This window comes from Erinaceus europaeus, chromosome 1 (genome assembly GCF_950295315.1).
Source record: "Erinaceus europaeus chromosome 1, mEriEur2.1, whole genome shotgun sequence".
Lineage (NCBI taxonomy): Eukaryota > Metazoa > Chordata > Mammalia > Eulipotyphla > Erinaceidae > Erinaceus > Erinaceus europaeus.
Genome location: NC_080162.1, coordinates 202,499,686 through 202,523,581, shown reverse-complemented (window position 1 = coordinate 202,523,581; position 23,896 = coordinate 202,499,686). Strand labels below are relative to the sequence as shown.

General features: G+C 45.5%; 1 protein-coding gene across 1 annotated transcript in view; it reads left to right on the top strand.

Annotated features, from left to right (window-relative positions):
- The window catches only part of TG (thyroglobulin), a 302,611-nt gene that overhangs the window by 117,398 nt on the left and 161,317 nt on the right, over positions 1 to 23,896 (top strand). The window contains exons 32-35 of the mRNA XM_060202376.1: positions 2,117 to 2,228; positions 7,050 to 7,129; positions 8,429 to 8,572; positions 18,097 to 18,156. Of these exons, the coding sequence (XP_060058359.1) occupies positions 2,117 to 2,228; positions 7,050 to 7,129; positions 8,429 to 8,572; positions 18,097 to 18,156 (396 nt within the window). The remainder of the gene's footprint in view (positions 1 to 2,116; positions 2,229 to 7,049; positions 7,130 to 8,428; positions 8,573 to 18,096; positions 18,157 to 23,896) is intronic.

Genomic DNA, 23,896 nt, shown 5'->3' with positions numbered 1-23,896 from the left:
CAATGTAAGCACAATAAAATGTGGTAAGGCAAAGAACCATTGGTAGAGCCTTAGGCATGAAAATCATTAGCATAACCATTGTGTTATCTATCATTTGCCTGGGCTGGTTCTACCTCTGATTGAGAAGGTATTTGAGAGCTTCACATATCAATAACGTCTTCTCTACCTTTTGTTACACCCATTTAAGATGGAGACACATCCTAGGTGTGTGCAGGATTTTCAGAATAATTTTAGTTAAAATATATTGATTTTTAACTAATTTTTACCTCAGACTTTAAACACAAATTAATTTTTCCTTTATGAGAATTATGTTGAAAACTCTTTTATTTAACTTTACCTGGTAAGAATGTAGCCTTAAAGTTACATTTTTTAACCTTAAAGTTAATGTTTATCAGACTTTAAACGCACACATAAACATGGTATTTAATACACAAGGAGAAAAACTTTTGTTATGAAGACATGTCATTTTAAACACGAATTTAGATCCGTACTGTCCTAGTTGAACCATTTTTACTCACACAGCTTAAGAATACTGAAAGCAGAGAGGTTAGACAGTAAGCAGGCTTAAGATATTTAGAGAGAGCGAGGGGAAAGAGAGAAATGGTAGGGAACTTTTGTTTTTGGGCTCTGTGAACTAATTTTTCAGATTCTGCCATTCTGTATTATGACTCCCGGAGGGTATCCTGCCTCCAGCAAAAGTGGCAGGGGGAGGGGCCACAGAAGCTGTGGAGACAGCCGAAGACGTGTCTGCCAAAATAGGAGCCTCTGGGCGACAGCCTCATGGTCAGTTAGATTAGGGCTGTTTTTCAGGTTAGAGTCAGTGTTTCCTGAAGGAGACATGGAAGGGGACCCTATGCATCTCTCAGGCGCTGCGATCACAGTCAAGAGGAACCAAAGTTCCCAGTCAGGGAAACAAAGTGTGGCCCAGAGCAAAATGTTCCAGAGACAGGAAACTGTCTCATGAAGAAAGAGTAGAGGCTTTGGGAAACCTCTTCATAAACAGAAAAGCAGGCCATGCGGCTTTACTTATCTGGTCTTCTTTGGTCTGCTGCATGTGTGTGGATCCGAGATTCATGTCCCTGTTCGGGCGCCAGGTGTCGTGCTGTGCCGAGGAGAAGAGAGGTTGGGCGGGCGGTGGTGGTGGGGGAGGGGGGCATGGGCGCCGCAGATGCATGATCCAGTGTGGAGGGAGTGCAAGTGCTGAGAAGATGTTTCTGGCTTTCACCGGGACCCAGAGGCACAGGTCCAGGGAGATGTGCAGATTCTCTAGGGAGCTCCGCTCAGGGTGCAGCTGCACCAGGCTCCACCCTGCGGACACGTGGAGCTGAGGAGTGGCACTGCCTCAGCTGCCTCGCTGCCTCAGCCGAGTCTCCAGGATGTGAGGCAGGTTACAACCCAGAAAGGCAGGCCGCTGCACTCCAGCCCCGCACTAGGACTTCCCCACCCCACGCTAGGTGCCAGGTGTCGCTTTGCAGTGGCAGGACATGGAGGAGAAAGGGAAAGAGGGTCTGGAGCAGAGAGGAAACACAGATCTTTATTCACACGGGCATCTCAGAATTGGGTGAGAGCGCAGTGGTTTGGACCACAAGGAGGTAGCAAAAATGGTCGCCTCCCGGACCCCCTCCCTTGCGTCTAGTCACCCAAGTGAAAAAGTGGGCAAGAGGGGCAAGGGGCGGGAGGAGAAGGGCTTTATAGGTCAACAACCAGGAGTGACGTGTTGGGACAGGATTGGTTGAAAAAGGCACTGCGAGAATATTGCAGGAAGTGGCAAAGCCTGAGGGGAAAGACTGCATCTGCATAATTCCCCAGCACTCTCAACCAGATGCACCACCACCCGGCGAGTCCTGAGTCTTTTTAGGTCTGTAAATCATTATGCACTTCTGTTTTCCCCCTTCCAGAAATGTGTTGCCATATATCCTCTCCTATTCTAGTATTCTGGTGTGTGCATACTTTACCCAGAATCCCTTTACTGTTATTTCAGTGAGACCAGGAGCATTGAACATGCCATTTAAATGGAAAGTTTTTAAGCGTTGTTTGTACATTTTTGTCTTTGTATTTCCATAAAGATCACAAATTTGTCTCTAAATACTGTAATTATCTTTCTTCCTCTGTGTAGTTGCACTGAAAGGTAAAGTGAAGAACTTTTATACTCGTCTTCCTTTCCAAAAACTGACAGAAATCTCCATTAGACGCAAAGTGCTGATGTCTGACAAGACCATTTCGGAGGGGTAAGCCACTTCTGTTCACTCAGCCTCTGCCCACTGTTACTACTTCTCATTAAGACTTCCCTACTTTTATAAAGAAAGGGGTATAATCTAAGTGACAGACACAACATGAAGAATTAGAAAATGCTGAGCTGAGGAGACAGCATCTTGTTGATGCAAAAGACTCTTTCGTGCCTGAGCTTCCAAAATCCCAGGCTCAGCCCCCATAACACCACAAACCAAAGCTGGGCAGTGCTCTGGTCTTTCTCTGTGTGTAATCTCTTTCTCTCGTTATAATAAAATAAATTTAAATATTAACAAAACAGTCATTGTAAAACCCAAGCAAAAGTGAGAAGGGTAGCATAAGACAAGCATGTCTAAATCCATCACCAATGAAGATGACTGGTGTTAGACTTGGCATTTAGCCCTGAAACTCCACTCAGCTGACTCAAAGGGAAACTAACGTTGAGTCATGTGCTACCAATGAATAAAAATCACCAAGAATGATAATGTACTTTGGATTCAACTGTGTTACAGTCAACATCCAGAGGACCAAGAAAACTTCTAGCAGGATCATAAACTTGTGGTCAGAATTGTGCTTGTCTATTTTAATCCTTTTACAATGTCCCTTGTTGTTTAGTTGTTCTGGGTAATGTTGGTGTTTCTCCCAGACTAGCCTGTGAACTTGGCCACCAGAAGGCCCTCCAGAGGCAGGCTTTTTTTTAAAAAAATTTTTTTGTTTATAAAAAGGAAACATTGACAAAACCATAGGATAAGAGGAGTACAACTCCACACGGTTCCCACCACCAGAACTCCATATCCCATCCCCTCCCCTGATAGCTTTCCTATTCTTTAACCCTCTGGGAGTATGGACCCAGGGTCATTGTGGGATGCAGAAGGTGGAAGGTCTGGCTTCTGTAATTGTTTCCCCACTGAACATGGGCATTGGCAGGTCGATCCATACTCCTAGCCTGCCTCTCTCTTTCCCTAGTGGGGCAGAGCTCTGGGGAAGTGGAGCTCCAGGACACATTGGTGGGGTTGTTTGTCCAGGGAAATCTGGTCGGCATCATGCCAGCATCTGGAACCTGGTGGCTGAAAAGAGAGTTGTTATACAAAGCCAAAGAAATTGTTGAACAGTTATGGACCTAAAGGCTGAATGGTGCAGATGAAGTGTTGGAGGGGGGTCCTCCACTTTGTAGATAGCTAGTAGGTATATTTTAGTTCTATTTCAAAGGGCCTGTGGCTATACTAGGTTTTTTTTTTTTCCCCCTGAGCCTGAAATCTGATATGCAGGTGGATCCAAGTTATTGTCTGGGGAGATGATGTCATGGCTGGAAAAGGACCAGAAAGCTGGATCAGGGAAGAGAGTAGCCCCATAATATGGGAAAGGGTATAAATATTGTTGACTGTAAACCCATCAATTTGATGTGATCTGGGACCTATAATTGGCTTAGGAGCAGAGGTAGGCTTTTCACAGATGTCACTGAGTTCTTCCCCATATTTACCAAAGCAGTACTCTGGGGGATGGGACTTGAGAATTTGAATTTACAGAATACTTACTTTGGTGATTCTTTTGTATTTTAGAACACAATAGGCATTTTATTTTGAACTTTTGATCTACTAAATGTTACTGACTTATAGAAATGTACTTTGGGGGTTGGGCGGTAGCGCAGCGCGTTAAGCACACATGGTGCAAAGTGCAAGGACCAGCATAAGGATCTGCAGGTGTCTGTCTTTCTCTCCCCTTCTTTGTCTTCCCCTCCTCTCTCCATTTCTCTCTGTTCTATCCCAAAGAATGATGACAACAACAACAATAATTACAACAACAATAAAACAACGAGGGCAACAACAAGGAGGGCAACATAATAAATAAATAATAATAAAAATTGTGCTATCTTGCTGGTGCTTAAGATTGACTTTTGAGAGGCCAGGTGGTGGAACTCCTGGTTAAAGACACACATCACAGTGCACAAGGACCCAAATTCATGCCCTGGTCCCCACCTGCAGGGGGAAAGCTTCATGAGTGGAGAAGCAGGGCTGTTGGTGACTCTTTCTCCATCTCCCCATCTCCTCTCAATTCCTCTCTGTCTCTATGCAATAATCAATAAATTAAAATATAAAGAATTTTTTTTAAAAAAAAGATTGACTTTGGAGACAGAAGAATGACACCTGATAATGTGTTTTGAGATCTGTTTTGGGTACAGCTGATGGTAATGGGGAGAGGTGGGAAGGGGTCCCGGGGTGAGCCTGGCCCCTGCTGCTGTGGCAGTAGCTTGGGACACAGAGCATGGGTGTCTGGACTCTGAGAAGAGTGGCTGAATAGAAAAGAACATCAGCCAGGTGGGAATTCAGCACTGAACTCTAAGAAAGGAGCAATCTGATAGCCATGCTGGTGGACAGAACCCTGAGACAAACAAACAAACAAACAAACAAAAAACACATGTAGGCAGTGTATAGGGATCAAGACAGAAGCAGCTATTTATGGAGAAGCTACCCAAGAGATGGAGGCTGTGCTAGGATGGGACTTGGATATTTTTAAAATTTTTTATTTATAAAAAGGAAACACTGACAAAAACCATAGTATAAGAGGGGTACAACTCCACACAATTCCCACCAGCAGATCTCCGTATCCCATCCCCTTCCCTGATAGCTTTCCTATTCTTTATCCCTCTGGGAGTATGGACTCAGTGTCATTATGGGGTGTAGAAGGTGGAAGGTCTGGCTTCTGTAATTGCTTCCCACTGAACATGCGTGTTGACAGGTTGATATATACTCCCAGCCAGTCTCCTTTTTTCCCTAGTGGGGCAGGGCTCTGGGGAAGTGGGGCTCCAGGACACATTGGTGGGGTCATCTGCCCAGGGAAGTCTGATTGGCACCATGTTAGCATCTGAAACCTGGTGGCTGAATAAAGAGTCAACATATAGAGCCAAAAAAAAAAAAACTTGACTAATCATGAACCTAAAAGCTGGATTAGTGCAGCTGAAGAGTTGGAGGCTCTCTGTTTTTTTTTTTAATTTTATTTATTTATTTTCCCTTTTGTGGCACTTGTTGTCTTTTTATTGTTGTTGTAGTTATTATAGTTGTTAGTGATGTTGTCATTGTTAGGACAGAGAGAAATAGAGAGAGGAGGGGAAGACAGAGAGGGGGAGAGAAAGATAGACACCTGCAGACCTGCTTCATTGCTTGTGAAGTGACTCCTCTGCAGGTGGGGAGCTGGGGGCTTGAGCCGGGATCTTTATGCAGGTCCTTGCACTTTGCATCACCTAAACTTAACCCACTGTGCTGGTGCCCAACTCCCAGGGGTTTCCATTTTGTAGATAGTTAGTAGTCCTATTTTATTTATATTCCAAAGAGCCCATGACTATATTAGTTTTTTTTCCCCTGAGCCTCATATCTGATATGCAGGTGGATCTAAGTTATTGTGTGGGACTTGAGTTTTTAAGCACAGATATCTCTTTTCTCTTTTCAATTCCTGGAGGGACATTGCTTGCTGCTTCTTCCTTTTCCCAGAGCTTAACACTGGGAATTTCTCTGTCTGAAAACATTGTAGGAACTCCTGGGCTTACTTGGCTTGGAGTCCAGCACACAGTAGGGACAGAAGCTATGTTGGGTGAATTGTGTAGGTGAATAGGTAAGAAGGCTGGTAAGGCAGCATTCTTGAGAAAGAGGATTTTGTTTTCTGAAAGTACCTACCACTTAGGAGTCTACTCATGAGTTTTGATTAAAAAAAAATACCCCCAATTGAGTTAACCATAAAGAAAACAGTTCCCCAGAGTAAGAATAATCTTTTGCAGCATCCTTGGATGGACTCAAAGAAATCATGTTAAATGATAGAAGTCAAGAGAAGGAAGAATATGAGATGACCTCATTCTTTTTTTTTTTAAATATGTATTTATTTAGAAATGAGCAAGAAAGAGAGCTAGAGACAGATAAATATATATAGAGCCAGAACACCCTGGCAATGACAGGAATTGAACTTGGGATATCAGGGTTGAGATTGCCGGTCTAGAGTTGCGGGAGAGAGACCAGGAGCTTGTGGCAGAGTGGCAATACAAATTTTTATTCATGCGGGAGCCCCAGAGTCGGGTGTGAGCACAGTGGGTTAAGCCACATGGTCCACAATGGCTGCCTCCCACTTTGCACACCAGCCCTTCTCCAGGTCCGGACACAGAAGAGAAAGAGAGAGAGAAACCAGGAACAGAAGTGGGCTTTATAGGGTAAAACCGCAAGTGGCAAGTCAGGAATGGAGATGGCCAGGAAAGGGGATGGAGAAAAGAAAGAGCAGAAAGATAGAAAGCTTCCATAGCAGCAGTTGCTAGGGTTTTAACTGGCAGGATTAATGTATCCTGCAGGCAGGGCGGGTCTCAAGGTAGAAAGAAGATAGATCTTTCAGGCAAAACAATGACTATGTAAATAGGCCATACTATCAGCAGTGGAGCAGGGGAGGCTGGCTTAGTGTCTGACAGAGCTCTCAGTGCTTTATTCACTGTGCCACCTCCCAGGCTGCAGTCCTGGACAGAAATTAAACAAAGAAAAGGAAGATACAGGGTGAAATTTAGATTAACCATAGTATAGCTCAGCAGATCCAAGGACTCTGAAGGTAGGAGGCAGGAAGGGATTGGGAGTGAGACCACTGCAGGGTGCTGGAGGAAGACTGCTGGAGTGGGTGGTGTGCAGGCTCCGATCGGGAATACAGGACACTGTTACCATGTAGCAACAACTGTCTTGTGACTTGCTATGCTATTTTCCCCATTGAAGAGATTTTAAAAAGAATAACTGTGAGTCAGCCCACCCAGTGGGTCTTGGGCCACCAACAGAACCTTCAGACTTCTTTCTCTTTTGCAGATTTTTTGAATGTGAACAACTGTGTGATTTGGACCCGTGCTGTACTGGCTTCGGCTTTCTCAATGTTTCCCAGTTAAAAGGTAACGGTGATGCTGTGTGCACCCTCTGGCCTGAGCATAGCACTTGGCAGTCTATAAAGAGATCCGTGATCTCCAGCAGTCTAAGTGATGAGTGGGAGAAGCGATTCTCATTCATAGATGGGAAGTGGATTGAACACAACACCTCTTAAAAATTATTAGTTATTTAATGCTGGTTTACAAAATTACAAGATAACAGGTGTACAACTCCACACCATTCCCAGAGCTCTGTATCCCCACTCCCTCCATTAACTGTTATTTCTATAACTATCTGAATAGAAATAATTTCTACAACTGTATAAGTACAAATATTTGTATATATTTACCCATTTTTTTTCCTATGGTCCCATCTTCTGTGACTTCCTTTCCAAGTTACACCTACACCTATTACTACATCCAGATGTCCCTCCTTTTTTCTTCTCTCTCTCTGGGTCCTGATGAAGTTCAGAGCCATCTGGCCACCTTCCCCCTGTCATTTCTCTTTTGAGAGTGGGGTCAGGCAGGATGGTGGGGTGTACTTTGACTTCATCCATTGGGTGAATCAATTTGAAAATTGATTCAGTCGCTTACTATTGCTGTGATCCTGGACCAGTCACTCAGTGTCTGAACCTCCCATTCCTCATTTATGCCTAGGGATACAGAAACTTCTTTCCTCACAGGCTTGTGAGGATCAAGGGATAGGATGCAAATAGAGCCCTGGCACAGTCCTGAGTGGATGGATAGTGGGTGTTACAGGAGCACGAGCTATTTCTGTGCCTGTGCCTTGATGCTAGAAACTCACTGAGAAGGAACTTAGGGAACAAGATCGAGAAAACAATGATGAAACTTGCCAAATATTTATTTATTTATTTAAATTTTTTCCCTTTTGTTGCCCTGGTTGTTTTATCATTGTTGTGTTTGTTATTATTGTTGTTACTGATGTCATAGTTGTTGGACAAAACAGAGAGAAATGGAGAGAGGAGGGGAAGACAGAGAGGGGGAGAGAAAGACAGACACCTGCAGACCTGCTTCACCGCCTGTGAAGCCATTCCCCTGCAGGTGGGGAGGCCGGCGCTCGAATCGAGATCCTTACACCAGTCCCTGCGCTTTGTGCCACATGCACTTAACCTGCTGCGCCACCGTCCGACTCCCTTAATATGTTATTTACTTTATCAGTGGCTAAGATCATACTAGAGATACCATGATAGGCTCCAATTACCTGCTGAGGTTTGAGACTGTACATCCAGCTGGAATCTTCTGTCATGATCGCTTTCTGGTCTTGATTTAAGTAACTCATTGACTCATTAATTCATTATACTTCAGGAGGAGAGGTGACCTGTTTAACTTTGAACAGCTTGGGGCTTCAGATGTGCAGCGAAGAAAATGAAGGAGCTTGGGGCATTTGGGACTGTGATTCCCCTGATGTGGAAGTTCGGACCTACCCCTTTGGATGGTACCAGAAGCCTGGTAAGGAACCTGATTAGTCAGCTCATTGACCGTTTCCCAAACATGTTTTGCGATGATGCCTTTGGGCTGAGATTGGACAGGATGCACTGGGCTCAAGGAATGGGAACTCATTCTGTTTTACTTGATACAGAAAAGAATTGTCTTGCGTATCTACTCAGACTCAAGGGAAGATAATCCACTTGAGCTCAACTCTCTGCAAGTATTTAGCAGAAAGGTATGGGCAACCTCTTTAGTTTGTAACTGTTATCATCTGTCTCTTCCAAGGAGGCTTGGCGGCCGCATTCAGTCTTCAAATTCAGAGGACACAGTTGGGCACAGCTTTGTGTGTGATTCAACCTATTGCCACAGGGAGCCCGCAGCAGGGAGCTTGCTGTCCCCAGGAAGGCTGGAGGCACTGGGGAAGGTGGTTCCTGGACGCAGAGCTGGAGGCTTGTTTCAGGGAAAAGTCAACACAGGCACATGTGGTCTTCTATTCTTGTCATTTCGTCAGGATAGGGTAGCACAAGAAAATCTCAGGGAGGGGGCCAGGCGGTGGTGCACCTGGTTAAGTGTACACATCACAGTATGCAAGAACCGGGTTCAAGCCCCTGATCCTCACCTGCAGGGGGAAAGCTTCACAGGTGGTGAAGCAAGGCTGTAGGTGTCTCTGTCTCTCTCCCTCTCCTTTAATTTTTTTCTGTTATCTTTATGTATTGGATAGAGACTATCAGAAATCGGGGCAAGGGGGAAGATAGAGAGGAAGAGAGACAGAGACACCTGCAGCCCTGCTTCACCACTCGTGAAGCTTTCCCCCTGCAGGTGGGGGCCAGGGGCTTAAACCTGGGTCCTTGTACATTGTGACATGTGCATTCAAACAGATGCACCAACACCCAACCCCTTTCTCTCCCTATTTCCTTCCTCCTCCTCCCCTCCCAATTTCTCTTTGTCTCTAGCCAATAATAAATAAATACACACATAAATATAAATTAAAAGTGAAAATCTCAGATTGGCGTGGGGGTAACAGCATGTCGCTGGCAGTGAACATGAAGCTGAGGTCAAGATCTAGACAGTGTACACACTGGCAGCTCCTTCGCATACACCTCCTGATTCCATCCTGGGATTTTAGGAGTTCAGTTTGGAGTTAATTGCTCAGTGCGTCTCCTGCACAATGTGACAGAGAAACTCCTAGATTTCAGTACTGGGACTTGTGCCCGAGTTATGCAGTTGGGCTTTCCTGTGCCTCCTATGGTGTGGATGGTATCGCCTCTATTTGAAGATGAGGAGGGGCCAGCTGGTGGTCCACCTGGTTGAGTGCACACATTACAGTGCACAAGGGTCTGGGTTCAAGCCCCCTGATTTCCACTTCTCTGTCTTTCTCCCTCCCTTTCTCCATCTCCCTTCAAAATTTTCCTCTGTCCTATCAAATAAAATAAATTTGTAAAAAAGATGGAGTGTGGCATAGAGTCGAACATGTTGAGCCCAAGCCAGTGAGAGATAAGAGTGCAAGCCCACACCTGATGGCCCCAAGTTTCACTTTTCCTTTTTTTTTTTTTTTTTTGCCTCTAGTCACGGGGCTGGTTCAAGCACTACAAATCTACTACTCCTGGTTGCCTTATTTTTCTTTGCCTTTTTTTGGTAAGATTTCATTTTTAATTTTATTCTCTCTCTCTCTCTGTGTGTGTGAGAGAGAGAGATAGAGAGAGAGAGAGAGAGAGAGAGGGAGAGAGGAAGATTTAATTTTTAATTTTATTGTGTGTGTGTGAGAGAGAGAGAGGGAGAGAGGAGGGTGATATGGTAGAGAACTGCCTCACCATATATGCTGTAGTGTATTCTGTTTCTTATTTTATTTTTTATTTATAAAAAGGAAACATTGACAAAACCATAGGATAATAGGGGTACAAGTCCAACAATTCCCACCATCAGAACTCCGCATCCCATCCCCTCCCCTGATAGCTTCCTTATTCTTTATTCCTCTGGGAGTATAGACTCAGGGTCATTATGGGGTGCTGAAGGTGGAAGGTCTGGCTTCTGTAATTGCTTCCCCACTGAACATGGGTGTTGACAGGTGGATCCATACTCCCAGCCTGCCTCTCTCGTTCCCTAGTGGGGCAGGGATCTGGGGAAGTGGGGCTCCAGGACACATTGGTGGAGTTTATCCAGGGAAGTCTGGCTGGTATCATGCTAGCATCTGGAACCTGGTTGCTGAGAAGAGAGTTAACATACAAAGCCAAACAAATTGTTGACTATAATCATGGACTTAAAGGCTGGAATAGTGCAGATGAAGAGTTGGGGGGGGGGTCCTCCCTTTTGTAGATAGCTAGTAGACATATTTTGGTTATATTCCAAAGGGCCTGTGGCTATACTAGTATTTTTTTTCCCCCTGAGCCTGACATCTGATATGCAGGTGGATCCAAGTTATTGTCTGGGGAGATGATGTCATGGCTGGAAAAAGGACCAGAAAGCTGGATCAGGGAAGAGAGTAGCTCCCAAATATGTGAAAGTTGTATAAATATTGTTCACTATAAACCCCATCGATTTGATGTGTTCTGGGGCTCATATTCAGCTTAGGAGCCTGTGTGCCCTCTGCATCCCTGTAGATCTGAGCTCACATTCTGTGGTCATGAGTAGGAACATTCCAAGCTGCCCCAGTATCAGGACCCATCTTCCTCAGGTGGAGCATAGAGTATGTTGTCCAGCCTCCCTTCAGAGGATGGAACATTCTCTACTGTTGTTGATCCATGTTTAGGGCAAGGTCCTAAGGGGGCCCACAAAGGGGTCTATTGTGTTGTTCCTGATAGAAATGACCAGTAACAATGGAGCGAGGGATTTATTCGAAGTCTAGGCCCATCATGTCTGTGTGGGAATCTCAGGGCTCCCTGACTAGGGCCCCAGATGATGGGGTGACTGATAGTGACTTTTCATTTTTTATTGGACAGGACAGACAGAGACTGAGAGGGGAGGGGGAGATAGAAAGGGAGAGAGAAAGAGAGACACTTGGAGACCTGCTTCACCACTTCTGAAACATCTCTCTGCAGGTGGAGAGCCGGGGACTCAAACCTTGATCCTTGTGCAAGTCCTTGTGCTTCATACTGTGTTCTCTTAACCCAGTGTGCCACGGCCGGCCCCTCTCTTCCCCTCCACCGCTGCCTAGTAGCAACTGTCAGTGTCTCCTAAGTGGCTGGAAATGAAAATGCTGAGATACTTTGTTGGACTTACTCCCTCAATTCAACTAAGAAAGAATGAAGTATGCCTTTTAACAAGCATATTTAACTAGTAAACCAGACCAGCTGCTGGTGAGGTTTATTCTCCCGCCATTAAATCCAACCTAAGAGATATGGGATGAGACTCTTTGGTAGAATCTTACCCTTCACTCTTGCTGAGAAGTCTGCTAATCATGGAAATGTTTCTTGGCTGGCAGGAAGGATTTTATTTTTTTAGTTAATTATTAGCTGACTCAGTGACATCTTCTCTGCTGATGTCTTCCCTGAATATCCTGTAATTTGATTTGAAATCATGCTGTTGGCTTTTAATGTTATTTCAACATCTTTAAGTATATAAAGAAAAGTGTCAGAGTTGGATGATGAAGTAGTCTCAGTATACTTTGGACAAAGACCCCCTGCATGGAGGAGGCTACTGCTAACTCACAGAGGCCTGGAAAGACAGAATCCTTCTGCCTGGGAGAGCAGCCCCTGCACAGGACTGGGTGGTTACCTCGGGCATGTATGGGATCTCAGAACTTATGTCTTTTTCCTCAGGGTTTCCTTGTCCTCTCTTTTCTACCACACTTCCTCCCATTCCTTTATTCCGTTTTTTTTTAAATTTGTTTTATTTATTTATTATTGGATAGAGACAGAGAGAATTGGAGAGAGAAGGGAGGATAGAGATGGAATGGGGTGATAGAGAAAGAGAGAGACAGAGAGGCAGCCCTGCTTCACAACTTGCAAAGCTTTCCCTCTGCAGGTGGGGACTGGGGGCTTGAACCTGGCTCCTTGTGCATTGTAGCATGTGTTCCCCGACCAAGTGCGCCACCACCCGGCTCCTTCTTACTACTCTTTCCACTTCCTTAAATCCATGGCTTGGTCATTTGGCCCATGAACATCTATACTGTGAATGCTGATCTGACATCAGGCAGAGAGCAAAGTGACAAGAGAGAACCCTGGTTCTAGTCTGTGAAGAGCTACCAGTTGGCAAAGGGGAAGGGAGTGCTATTCATTAATGCTAAGTTCTTATTAATTAGTTAATTAATTAATTTGTTGCCCTTTTTTATTGTTGTTGTAGTTATTATTGTTGTCATTGATGCCGTCGTTGTTAGATAGGACAGAGAGAAATGGAGAGAGGAGGGGAAGACAGAGGGGGAAAGAAAAACAGACACCTGCAGACCTGCTTCACCGCCTGTGAAGGGACTTCCCGACAGGTGGGGAGCCGGGGGCTCGAACCGGGATCCTTATTCTGGTCCTTGTGCTTTGTACCACATGCGCTTAACCCGCCGCCCTACTGACCGACTCCCTAGTGCTAAGTTCTGACTGTGTTTCGAATGCCATTGGAGCAAGACGTAAAATCATGCTTTCAAAGGATAGATGGGGCAAGGAGACAGATGTAAAGGGAAACAAGTAAGAAAGCACTTCCTGTAGGTCTGCACGGGCTCTAAAATGCTCCCTCGCATTCACTTACAGTCCCCTGTGAGGGACTGTAAGTGTTGGTTCCTCAGGGACAAGACTTAGTCTCGCTGGAGCTGGAGAGCTATTGAGTGCTATGGCTGTGTCACTGCTGTGGACTTCACAGGTATTTTAAGAGCTTGGAAGAGAAACATGGAGTTCTGTTCTACAACAGTTTGTGCCAGAGAAAGCCTACCAATAGATTAGGGAGATAAGAGCAGTCACTTCACAGGGCTGGATGCAGAGGGAAGGAAGTCTTGCTCCTGCTCTCAGAATCCATCGCCAGGGCAATCGCAGGATGCCCTTGCTGCAGGCAGTGCTCCCCACAAACCCAGTAGGAGTCTGCTGGAACCCAGCATCTAGAGCAGAGAGCACTCGCAGGGGGTCCAAAGCGCTAAACTTCTGCCTCTGCCGTCCTCAAGTCAGCAGAAAGTACCATGTGTCTTAGCCCAGAACTGACTCAGGATGAACCATCTGGAATGCAAATGAGCTTGTTTGAAGCCCTTCCTGGCAGCAAGACCTGAAGAAGAAGTTTTCCTTACAACCAGGGTGAGAGCAAAGGCTGCAGAAGGTCGCTCTGTGGTCGGACACTGCCCCAGGGGCAGGGGCTCCTGGAAGGGGAGGGGTCTCTGTGGCATGAGCGCTTCTGCTCTGTGAAACACCAAGGCTGCCCACCCATTCTCTCTGCAACTGTGCTTGACTGCAAGCGGGGCAGGCTCTTTGCTTTGCTTCTAAAAAGATCCGTGGAAGCCTCACAGCTTCTCTCTTCTTTTGCTAAGCAAATGAATTTGGACTCTAGCGAGTCTAGCTATGAGAAATAACTTTGGAAAGGAAGTGACAAGCTTCTGCAATTTTGCATCTCTGCAGCCCACACAGCAGCTACCACATGAAGCGAGAGTTGCAGGATAGGTAGCCCATGCTTTACAATCCCCCATCACGGCTTTTGGCCCTTGCTGAGCAGAACTGGCTCCAGGGAGCAAGCTCGCATCTTGCAGACAACCTCTTATTTAGTCCTTAGACAGCCACGGTGAGGTAGGCTCTGGTGTTGTCCCCTCCTCACCCTGTGCTGGTACATATCAATATTTTATGTCCAGTCAAGGTGTGGGGAGTGCTGACTTGTAGTGGTTGCCCAGTGGTGTTTCTCATGGTGTGAAATAATCCCACCTCGGCCAGTCTCAAGCTACCAACTTGATGTTGCTAAAAGCAAGTTAGGAAGAAAGCAGAAAGCTTAGCATTGGTTTGTTTAACCAGTGTGAGTTAGCTGAATGACTGGCGCCAGGGTATACAATCAGGGTCTCTGGAGGCTTCTCCCTTGGGGAGCTTGGCTTCTCTCAGGTACTGAGGGCACTGAGGTAGTCAGTTCCTCAGGGGACCAGTGAAACCGAGAGCCTTGAGGCTGGGCTATTTCTAGTTCAATGAAGAAGGTTTCCTCAAATGCTGACACTATTAAGAACTGCTGGTAGTGAGTGAGGAAGGCTAAGGGAGGTGACAGAATTGTGTGATTAGTGCTATGCTGAGGTGGTAAGCTGTGTAGGAATTCTCTGAGATGTGTAGGAATTCTCTGAGCTGTGTAGGGATTCTCTGAGCTGTGTAGGAATTCTCTGAGCTGTGTAGGGATTCTCTGAGCTGTGTAGGGATTCTCTGAGCTGTGTAGGGATTCTCTGAGCTGTGTAGGGATTCTCTGAGCTGTGTAGGAGTTCTCTGAGTTGTGTAGGGATTCTCTGAGCTGTGTAGGGATTCTCTGTGGATGGAAGGTGGTCCTCATAGTGTCACACAACTGTAGATTTTCTTGTGCATCATTATTGTTGAGTAAACTTTTAAAAATGTTTAAAATGATTTTTTATTTTCTTATTGGATAGAGACTTCCAGAAATCAAGAGGAAGGGGAGATAGAGGAAAGAGACAGAGAGATACCTGCAGGCCTGCTTCATCCTTCATAAAGCTATGCTCCTGTAGGGGGGGGGCTGGGACCTTGAACCAGGGTCCTTGAGCTTCAAGGTGTAGCAGAGCTACTTCTGGTCCTAAGGACATGGGTATTCTAGTACCTTTGATATAAGTGGTCCAAGTGTTTTCAGAAGTCTGCAATGATTTTCAGTGTTTTTGCTCTGAGAAGCAATTTCTTCCAGGGAAGATTGACATGTAAACAGACAAGCTGGGAGCCACTCTGGCTCGCTGGGCTTCTTAGTGGACATGGCAGGTGATTTGTAGTTATTCTGAGTGTTGTATGAGAAGCTTATGGAATGTTAGATAGCAGAAACCTTAGCTTACTTAGCTTCAAAGTGGATCACCGGACCACAAGTGTTAGGATCACCTTCAGGCTTTCTAGAAACACCAGACTGACCCAACCCAGTGAATCAGACACTGTGGGGGCAGGGCTCAGCTCAGTCTGTGTCTCCAGCTCCTCTAGGGAGTCCCAGGCCCTGCAAGTTTGGGAGGCAAGACCATGAACTACATGACTGGGAGCGGGCATTTCCCAGCTTGGAGTCAAAGGAAAGACAGAATTCAGTTGGGAATCTAAACTTCAGGAAACCTAGACCATGGGGTACCAGATCAAAGTACAGAAGGTAGGGTGGGGGGTGGCCTGTCAGAACCCAGGCAGGAAGTTTGGGCAGGACATAGAGTGTGACTCTGGTCTAAGGCTTTTATTGGATGTAGGTGAGGGGCAGAGACAAATGGCAAAAGTGTATCATCGTCAAGGGACAGTCCTCAAGAGTGAGTACTCATTTATTGAGTACTTGCTGTATGTCCAAGTCTCTATAGAACCTCACACCCTGAGGAAAGGTACCTTTGTTACTGCCATTTTGAAGACAAGGAAATTGAGGAAAGGTGTGGGGTGGGTTAAGAGGCTCACTCAGCATCACAGAAATGGAAGGACAAGCCCTGAGCCTCTGACCCCTGAGTCCTTCCTTATCACTCACCACCGAGCAAGTCATGTTGTACCTTCATGAGTGGCGGGAGAAAGAATGTCAACGCTTCAAAGGTTCAGGTTTGCTCAGTAAGAGAAGTGGTACTTACAGGCCGCCTAGCAGCAGCATGGCTTCTTATGTCTTCTTCTACTTCTACTACTTCTTCTTCTTCTTCTTCTTCTTCTTCTTCTTCTTCTTCTTCTTCTTCTTCTTCTTCTTCTTCTTCTTCTTCTTCTTCTTCTTTTTAAATATTTTATTTATGGGAGTCGGGCTGTAGCGCAGCGGGTTAAGCGCAGGTGGCACAAAGCACAAGGTCGGCATAAGGATCCCAGTTCGAGCTCCCGGCTCCCCACCTGCAGGGGAGTCGCTTCACAGGCGGTGAAGCAGGTCTGCAGGTGTCTGTCTTTCTCTCCCCCTCTCTGTCTTCCCCTCCTCTCTCCACTTCTCTCTGTCCTATCCAACAATGACAACAACAATGATAACTACAACAATAAAACAACAAGGGCAACAAAAGGGAATAAATAAATAAATAAATAAAAATAAAAAAATAATAAAATAAAATTATTAAAAATTTTAAAAATTTAAATATTTTATTTATTTATTTTCTCTTTTGTTGTCCTTGTTGTTTTTTGTTGTTGTTGCAGTTATTATTGCTATTGATGTTGTTGTTGTTAGATAGGACAGAGAGAAATGGAGAGAGGAGGGGAAGACAGAGAGGGGGAGAGAAAGACAGACACCTGCAGACCTGCTTCACCGCTTGTGAAGTGACTCCCCTGCAGGTGGGGAGCCGGGGGCTCGAACCGGGATCCTTATGCTGGTCCTTGTGCTTTGTGCCACCTGTGCTTAACCCGCTGAGCTACAGCCCGACTCCCAAGTCTTCTTCCTTTTAAAACTATTTATTTATTTATTATATATATATATGTAGAGAGAGAGAGAGAGAAAGAGAGATCACAGCACTGAAGCTGCCTTCAATGAGGTGAGGGCCTAACTCAAACCTGGGTTCTATGCATGGCAAAGCAGTGTACTATCCAAGTGAGCTCTCTTTTTATTTTATCTATTTATTTCACCTCCAGGGTTATTGCTGGGGCTTGGTGCCGGTGGCCATTTTAATTTTATTTATTTACTTATTTTATTGGATAGAACAGAGAGAAATTGAGAGACAAGGGGGAGGTAGAGAGGGAGAGAGAAAGATAAGTCACTTACAGACCTGCTTCACCACTCTTGAAGCACCCTCCCTGCAGGCAGGGTGCCAGGGGTTCGAACCTGCATTCTAGTGCGGTCCTTGTGCTTAGTACTCTGTGTGCTCAACCAGGTGCGCCAACTCCAGGCCCCCCAAGCGAGCTATTTTACCAGCTCTTCTCATAGATCCTAGCACCATCCTCTTTTGCTCAGTGCTGAAACTTGGTCTAGAATCAGACAGCTTGTCTCTGCATGCTGCTTCTAAGCAGCCTTCAGAGGTCTGCCTGCCCTCCAGACCCAGGCGTGGTCCATCCTACCTGCTCTCTGGCGTCAATTGCTGGTAGTTCCTATGCTGTGACCCTGTGCCTGGTGCTACATTATCTCCTACAAGCTTTATAGCAGATCTCAGATGTGTTGTGCTATTCTTCTTTGATGAGCATTAAAACCAAGACCTTGAAAAGTTGAAACCCACAGAGTCATGGGGTGGGTGTTGAGTTCGTTCTCCACATATCTTTGGAACGTGCTAAGACCCCATGTCCTCACCTTATTCAACCCCCGTCCCAGAGAAGACCCAGCCCTCTCACCGTTGCCATACAAAGCAAAGGGAGAGGCTTGATGGATGCTTCAGGTCACTGAGATGCGATTGTCACTTCTGCATAATCTAGCCCAACCCCACTGACCCAGTGATGATACCGGAAGTCCTTCCAATCAGTCTGCCTTTCAGGACTAATTTCGCAGTCACCGAGGTGCATTTTAATTAATTCATTGGGAGCCCAGCTAAAAAATTGTCTGTTTCTCTTTTTCAGTTGCTCAAAATGGCGCCCCCAGTTTTTGTCCTTTGGTCCGTCTGCCATCCCTCCCGGAAGGTAAGCGGACTGCCTCTCAGTCCCTCTAAGGAGAATGCCTCCTCTTCTCTCTCCTCTCTCCTGCCTTTCTTCTTACTGTCATGTAGTCGTTTCATCTCATGTTACCCCTCACATTCGCTAATTGTGTTGTGCACTCGCCTCTGGAGAGCACATACCAGACTCACGTACATTTCAGTGAGGTGAAAACTGACCCTCAGTCACCCCATAACTTGGCTAAGTCATACAGCTCATAGGAAGCAGAGTAGGACTTTGCCTTTATTTATATTCTCAGAATTATTTTCCACTATCACATAATGACTTGACATGAACAGTCCCAGGGTAAGTAAGTTCAATAATAGTTGCAATTGTGGCCTGATGTGAAAACAAACAAAACCACTCAGTTCTTTGGAGTACAACAGTCAGGACTCACAGCTCTTGACACGGGGTGCCTGGCCATTTCAAGCTGACCACAGTCCAGACTGAGGTTGTCCGTGTCAGTCCCTGTCCTGCTTCCACAAGCGGACTGATCAGGAGCTGTCAGGAAGGCTGGGCGGCAAGGGCCTGCTCTCCACACTGGTGAGATAGGAGGGGCAGACCACTGTGGGTCTCCAAGCACCTGCATTTGTGGTCTCTCAGATTCAGGAAGTGAGAAGCTTGGTCTGGGCTCCAGACAGTGGAGAGCCCAAGTGATGCTAATTCCTGTTCTGTGACATGCTGTCTGAAGAACTCTAGACATCTGTCATGATGGTTCTGCTTATGTAGGAGAGAAGCATTTCAGATTCAGGCTGTGGCTGAAAGTATAAAAGTCCCTCACTCTGTGTCAGTTTCCTTTTCTCATTCAAAAAAACTACCTATTGAGGATATTGTAGAAACACAGACTACATACATAAGTATATACATCTAAATGTGCTTACATGTGACCGACTTAAAAAGTTGAGCTGTCAGTGAAGTCATGATGTCTTTTTCTGTTTTTCTTTCTCTTTTTAAAAATATTTATTTATTTATTTTACCTTTTGTTGCTCTTGTGTTTTTTTATTGTTGTAGTTATTATTATTGTTGTTATTGATGTCACTGTTGTTAGGACAGAGAGACATGGAGAGAAGAGGGGAAGACAGAGAGTGGGGAGAGAAAGACAGACACCTGCAGACCTGCTTCACCGCCTGTGAAGCGACTCCCCTGCAGGTGGGGAGCCGGGGGCTCGAACCGGGATCCTTACGCCCATCCTTGTGCTTTGCACCACGTGCGCTTAACCCGCTGCGCTACCGCCTGACTCCCTTTTTCTGTTTTTCTATGTAAAAATGCATAGACTTTTCCTAAAAACTAATGTTTTGATATCTAAATAATATGTTGGCTACATTTCACATATATCTTTAAAATCAAACTATTCAAATTAAATCAAAGTAAATGTAATAAAATACTAATATCCTTATTCTTCTGCGTTTTTGGTATAGAATGTCTGTCTAAATACTTTTAAGAGTTTTGTGTTGTTAATTTGTCAGCCTAGACATTGACCTGGTGCTATCTCCCTGCACCATTGTGAGGGAGAATCATTATGACCACGCCGCTGATGGCAGCAATGGTGCTACTAAGAGAGTGGTGGCACACCGAGACCAAAGAAGTGACACCTGTCTTAGCCAGACATTGGGGAAGATTAACAGCAAACCGCTCTGTTTCAGCAAGTCAAGACATAGCACATTCAGGTGACTCTTAGGATGCCTCCGCTCTGATCGTTGAGACTTGACTTGCCGCCAAAGAAAAATAAAGATGAAGTGTTACACTTCACGCACACGCACACGCACACACACACACACGCAGTAGCGATTACTGAGGCAGAAGTGGATGCTTGAGCATTTTAAACGGGCATTTGCCATGTGTGATTTGTAAGCCAAAGAGATGTTGGAGCTGACATTCCATCTGTGCTCAGAATTCCCCAGCTGGAATCGTGAGTTTCACCATGCCCCTTTGATCTGAATCAGTGTGAGGGCTGAGCCGTGCCTCTAGAGAGTGGATGAGTCAATGACTTTCACATGCAATGTCTCTCTCCCTCCTTCTCTGTGAGTGTGTGTGTGTCCTCATGTGCAGACAACATGCAGAAAGAGAATGCTCCCCTTTTATACATAGCTTATACATAGGGAGAGAATGAGACATTCATAAATCTCAGACATTTCTTTTTTTTTTTAAAAATTATTTATTTTCCCTTTTGTTGCCCTCATTTTTTATTGTTGTTGTAGCAATTATTGTTGTTGGTGTTGTCATTGTTGGATAGGACAGAGAGAAATGGAGAGAGGAGGGGAAGACAGAGAGGAGGAGAGAAAGACAGACACCTGCAGACCTGCTTCACTGTCTGTGAGGAGACTCCCCTGCAGGTGGGGAGCCAGGGGCTGGAACCGGGATCCTTATGCTGGTCCTTGCTTTGCACTACATGAGTTTAACCCGCTGAGCTACTGCCTGGCCCCCAAATATCAAACATTTCTTAAATAGTTTAATTTCTACAAGAAAGTCAGATGTTCACATAGTCTGCTTTTCAGATAAGAAAACCGAGAATTAGAGATGTAAAACAACTTCCCACCTCTAGGGAGTCTGCTTCACGAGTAGTGACGTGTCTTTCTCCCTCTCTCTTTCTATCTCCCTGTTCTCTCTCTCCTCTCTCTCTCTCTCCCTCTATCCTCTCTCAACTTCTCTCTGTCCTGTATAATAAAAATTAGAAATTAAAAAAGGTACAAAATGGCTGTGGGGAAGTGGTGGATTCATAGTGCTGGCACCATGCCCCAGCGATAATCCTGGTGACAATAAAATCAGAGAGAGAGAGAGAGAGAGAGAGAGAGAGAGAGAAAACTTATATAAGCAAGCTAGAATTTGAACCCACATTTCTCTGACCGCCCCCCCCCCCCCAGAGTTAGATAAGACTGTTTGGTTTGAGCTCCTGGAAGGAGTGACTAACATGGGCATTTAAAACTTAGCCTTGTTTGGAGAAGTAAACTTTTGGCCTTGTGTTTTGTTTGAGCATGTACAAGACACTCATTCACAAAGTACAGCGAAAAGGGAATTCTGATGCTGTGGTTTGTTTCTGGGGATGGATTGGTGTGAGGTGAGATGTTCTGTCTGGGGAACATGCTTCATTGAAGGAGTACTCTGAGTGCTTTATCTCTGGCTTCAGAGAAGCCTTCTAGTGCATCAGTTGATATGAAGAAGACAGGAGTGTGTTAAATGGGAAAGTTTCAGGAATTCTTCCAAAGAAAGGATCATGCATGGGTGAAGGCCTGAAGCAGGACATAGCAGATACACACCCGACAGTTCTTGGTGGCAGGCAAAATGTCATCAGGGCAATACACGCTCATACAAAACACAAGGCCAAAAGTTTACTTCTCCAGACGAGGTTAAGATTCAAATGCCCATGTCAGTCACTCCTTCCAGGAGCTCAAACCAAAGAGTCTTATCTGGCTCTGGGTGGGGCGGGGGTGTCAGAGACATGTGGGTTCAAATTCTAGCAAAAGGCAAAAGACTGGATATGGAGAAAGACCAAGAGTGACAGCTGGCCTGAGCCTTTGCACAGCTATGGAATTCAGCCTGCCAAGATCACTTGACTTGAGTGAGCGAGCAGATAGACAACAGCAAGCTTCAGAGGCAATGAACAGAGAGAGTTTTGTCTGGATTTAGCTCAGCTCGGTGAGCATGTCTGTGCTTTTAACCACTTTGTGGATAACCGACTTTCAATTTCACTTACATTCCAGAAAAGGCGTTGTGCTAGAGATTGAAAGTCTTGATTGCAAACAGAAAAGTCCACATCCAGCCAGGAGAAAGGCATGAGAGGACAGAATTTAGAGGAGTGGGTCATTTACTGCAGTGAAGTCCCAGGACTGGAGAAGGCTCCCTCGGTTCATCATAGGCACGTCAGCGCCCAGCTTCGACAGAGACGATAAGCTTGTGTTTCTCAGAGGACTAAAGGGGGTGAGGGAGGTCTGTCTGGGCCAGAGGGCAGTGCGTGAGTGACACCAGGGCTGTTGCTGGGGTCTGGTGTCTTCAGGGTATATCCACTACTCCTGGTAGATGCTTTTTGTTTGCTTGCTTGTGACAGAGAGAAATTGAGAGAGGAAGGGGTGATAGACACCGGAAGCACTGCTTCACTACTTGTGAAGCATCCCCCCTGCAGGTGGGGACCAGGGGCTTGAGGCTGGGTCCATGCCCATGGCAATGCATGAGCTCTGATGGATATACCACTGTCTGGCCCTCAGAGCTGCAGCTTAGTCTGTGCCGGTGGTGCTCAGCAGGTTGAGTGATGGAAGACCTCCCTGCTCAGTTTTCCACCTCTCTCCTTGCCTCATGCTGGAACCCTGCGACAGTGACAGAGTCTGGATTTGGGATGGATGGCAGAGGACACAATGCCACACGCATCTTTTGGGCTACACTAATGCAAGCAAGCGACTTTCGTCTCCTTTGCTTTCGTCTTCTGGCTCTGCCAGTGGACTGATGAAATTCAGTTGATTTTTTTCCTTGCAAATGTTTTCCATTAAGCTTGAGACTGAGTCATGTGATCCTGACCAATGTCAGCCCTGATAGGGAGCGACCAAACCATCTGATTCGAGGGAGGTAGCAACAGGCTTTCACCTTTGTCTGCCCAGCTTCTAATCCTCTTCCATCGATGACCCACAAAGGACTCTGGGCTTAGTTTTTTTTTTCCGCTTCTTGATGCCTCTGGCTATCTTTGTGAATGAAGACTATGGTGAAAAATAAGAAATGACAATCTAGTGGCTTTGTGTAAGAGAATAACTCACAAGGGAGCCAGGCGGTGGTTTACCCAATTAAGCATAGTACTAAGCTCAAGGATCCAGGTTCAAACCCACCACCCACCCACCCTGCTCCCCACCTGCAGGGGGGGAAGCTTCACAAGTGGGGAAGCAGGTTTGCAGGTGTCTCTTTTTCTCTCCCTCTCTTTCTCCCCTTCCCTCTCAATTTCTCTCTACCCTAGAGGGAGGGAGGAAGAGAGAGAGAGACACAGAGAGAGAGAGAGAAGAGATTACAATGCCCAGAGTATCTGATAGAATGGATTTCCAGAAACGCCAGCATAATTTCGAAGCCCAAAGCTGCCTCTTCAGAGCAGGGAATGGAGCCTAAGTCACATTATAAAAATGACAACCCCATGGTCCAGGAGGTAGCACAATGGATAAATCTTTGACCTCTCAAGCATGAGGTCCTGAGTTCGGTACCCAGTAGCACATGTGTCATAGTCATGTCTAGTTCTTTCTCTCTCTCCTCCTGTATGTCTCATTAATAAATAAAATCTTAAAAAGTGACACTCCCCCACCCCTGAGAGAGTGCTCACATTTTAGTAAGTGGGTAAGTTAGAATTTGGAAAAGCCCACCTGTGTGAATACACCCCATTTTTGTGCCAATTCGCAGACTTGTCTCAGCACCTCCTGTGAACACCAGTGCTCCCTTGGGTCATCACTGACGGAGTGCCCTGGGTGCTTTTCTCTTTGTCTGTCTGCGTCTCTTTTTTACTCTCTCCTTCTCAAAAAAAAAAAAACACAAATAATGGGAATCTGGCTAAGGAGGGAGATCCACAAGCATGGCAGGCAGATGTGAGACTGGGTTCATTCCCTGTTTCCATATTAAAAAAAAGGGGGGTATATCAGAAAGATTTAAAAAAAATTTATTAGTATTTAATGATGATTGACAAGACTGGAAGGTAACAGGGGTACAATTCTTTTTTTAAATTAATTTATTTATTTTCCCTTTTGTTGCCCTTGTTGTTTAACATTGT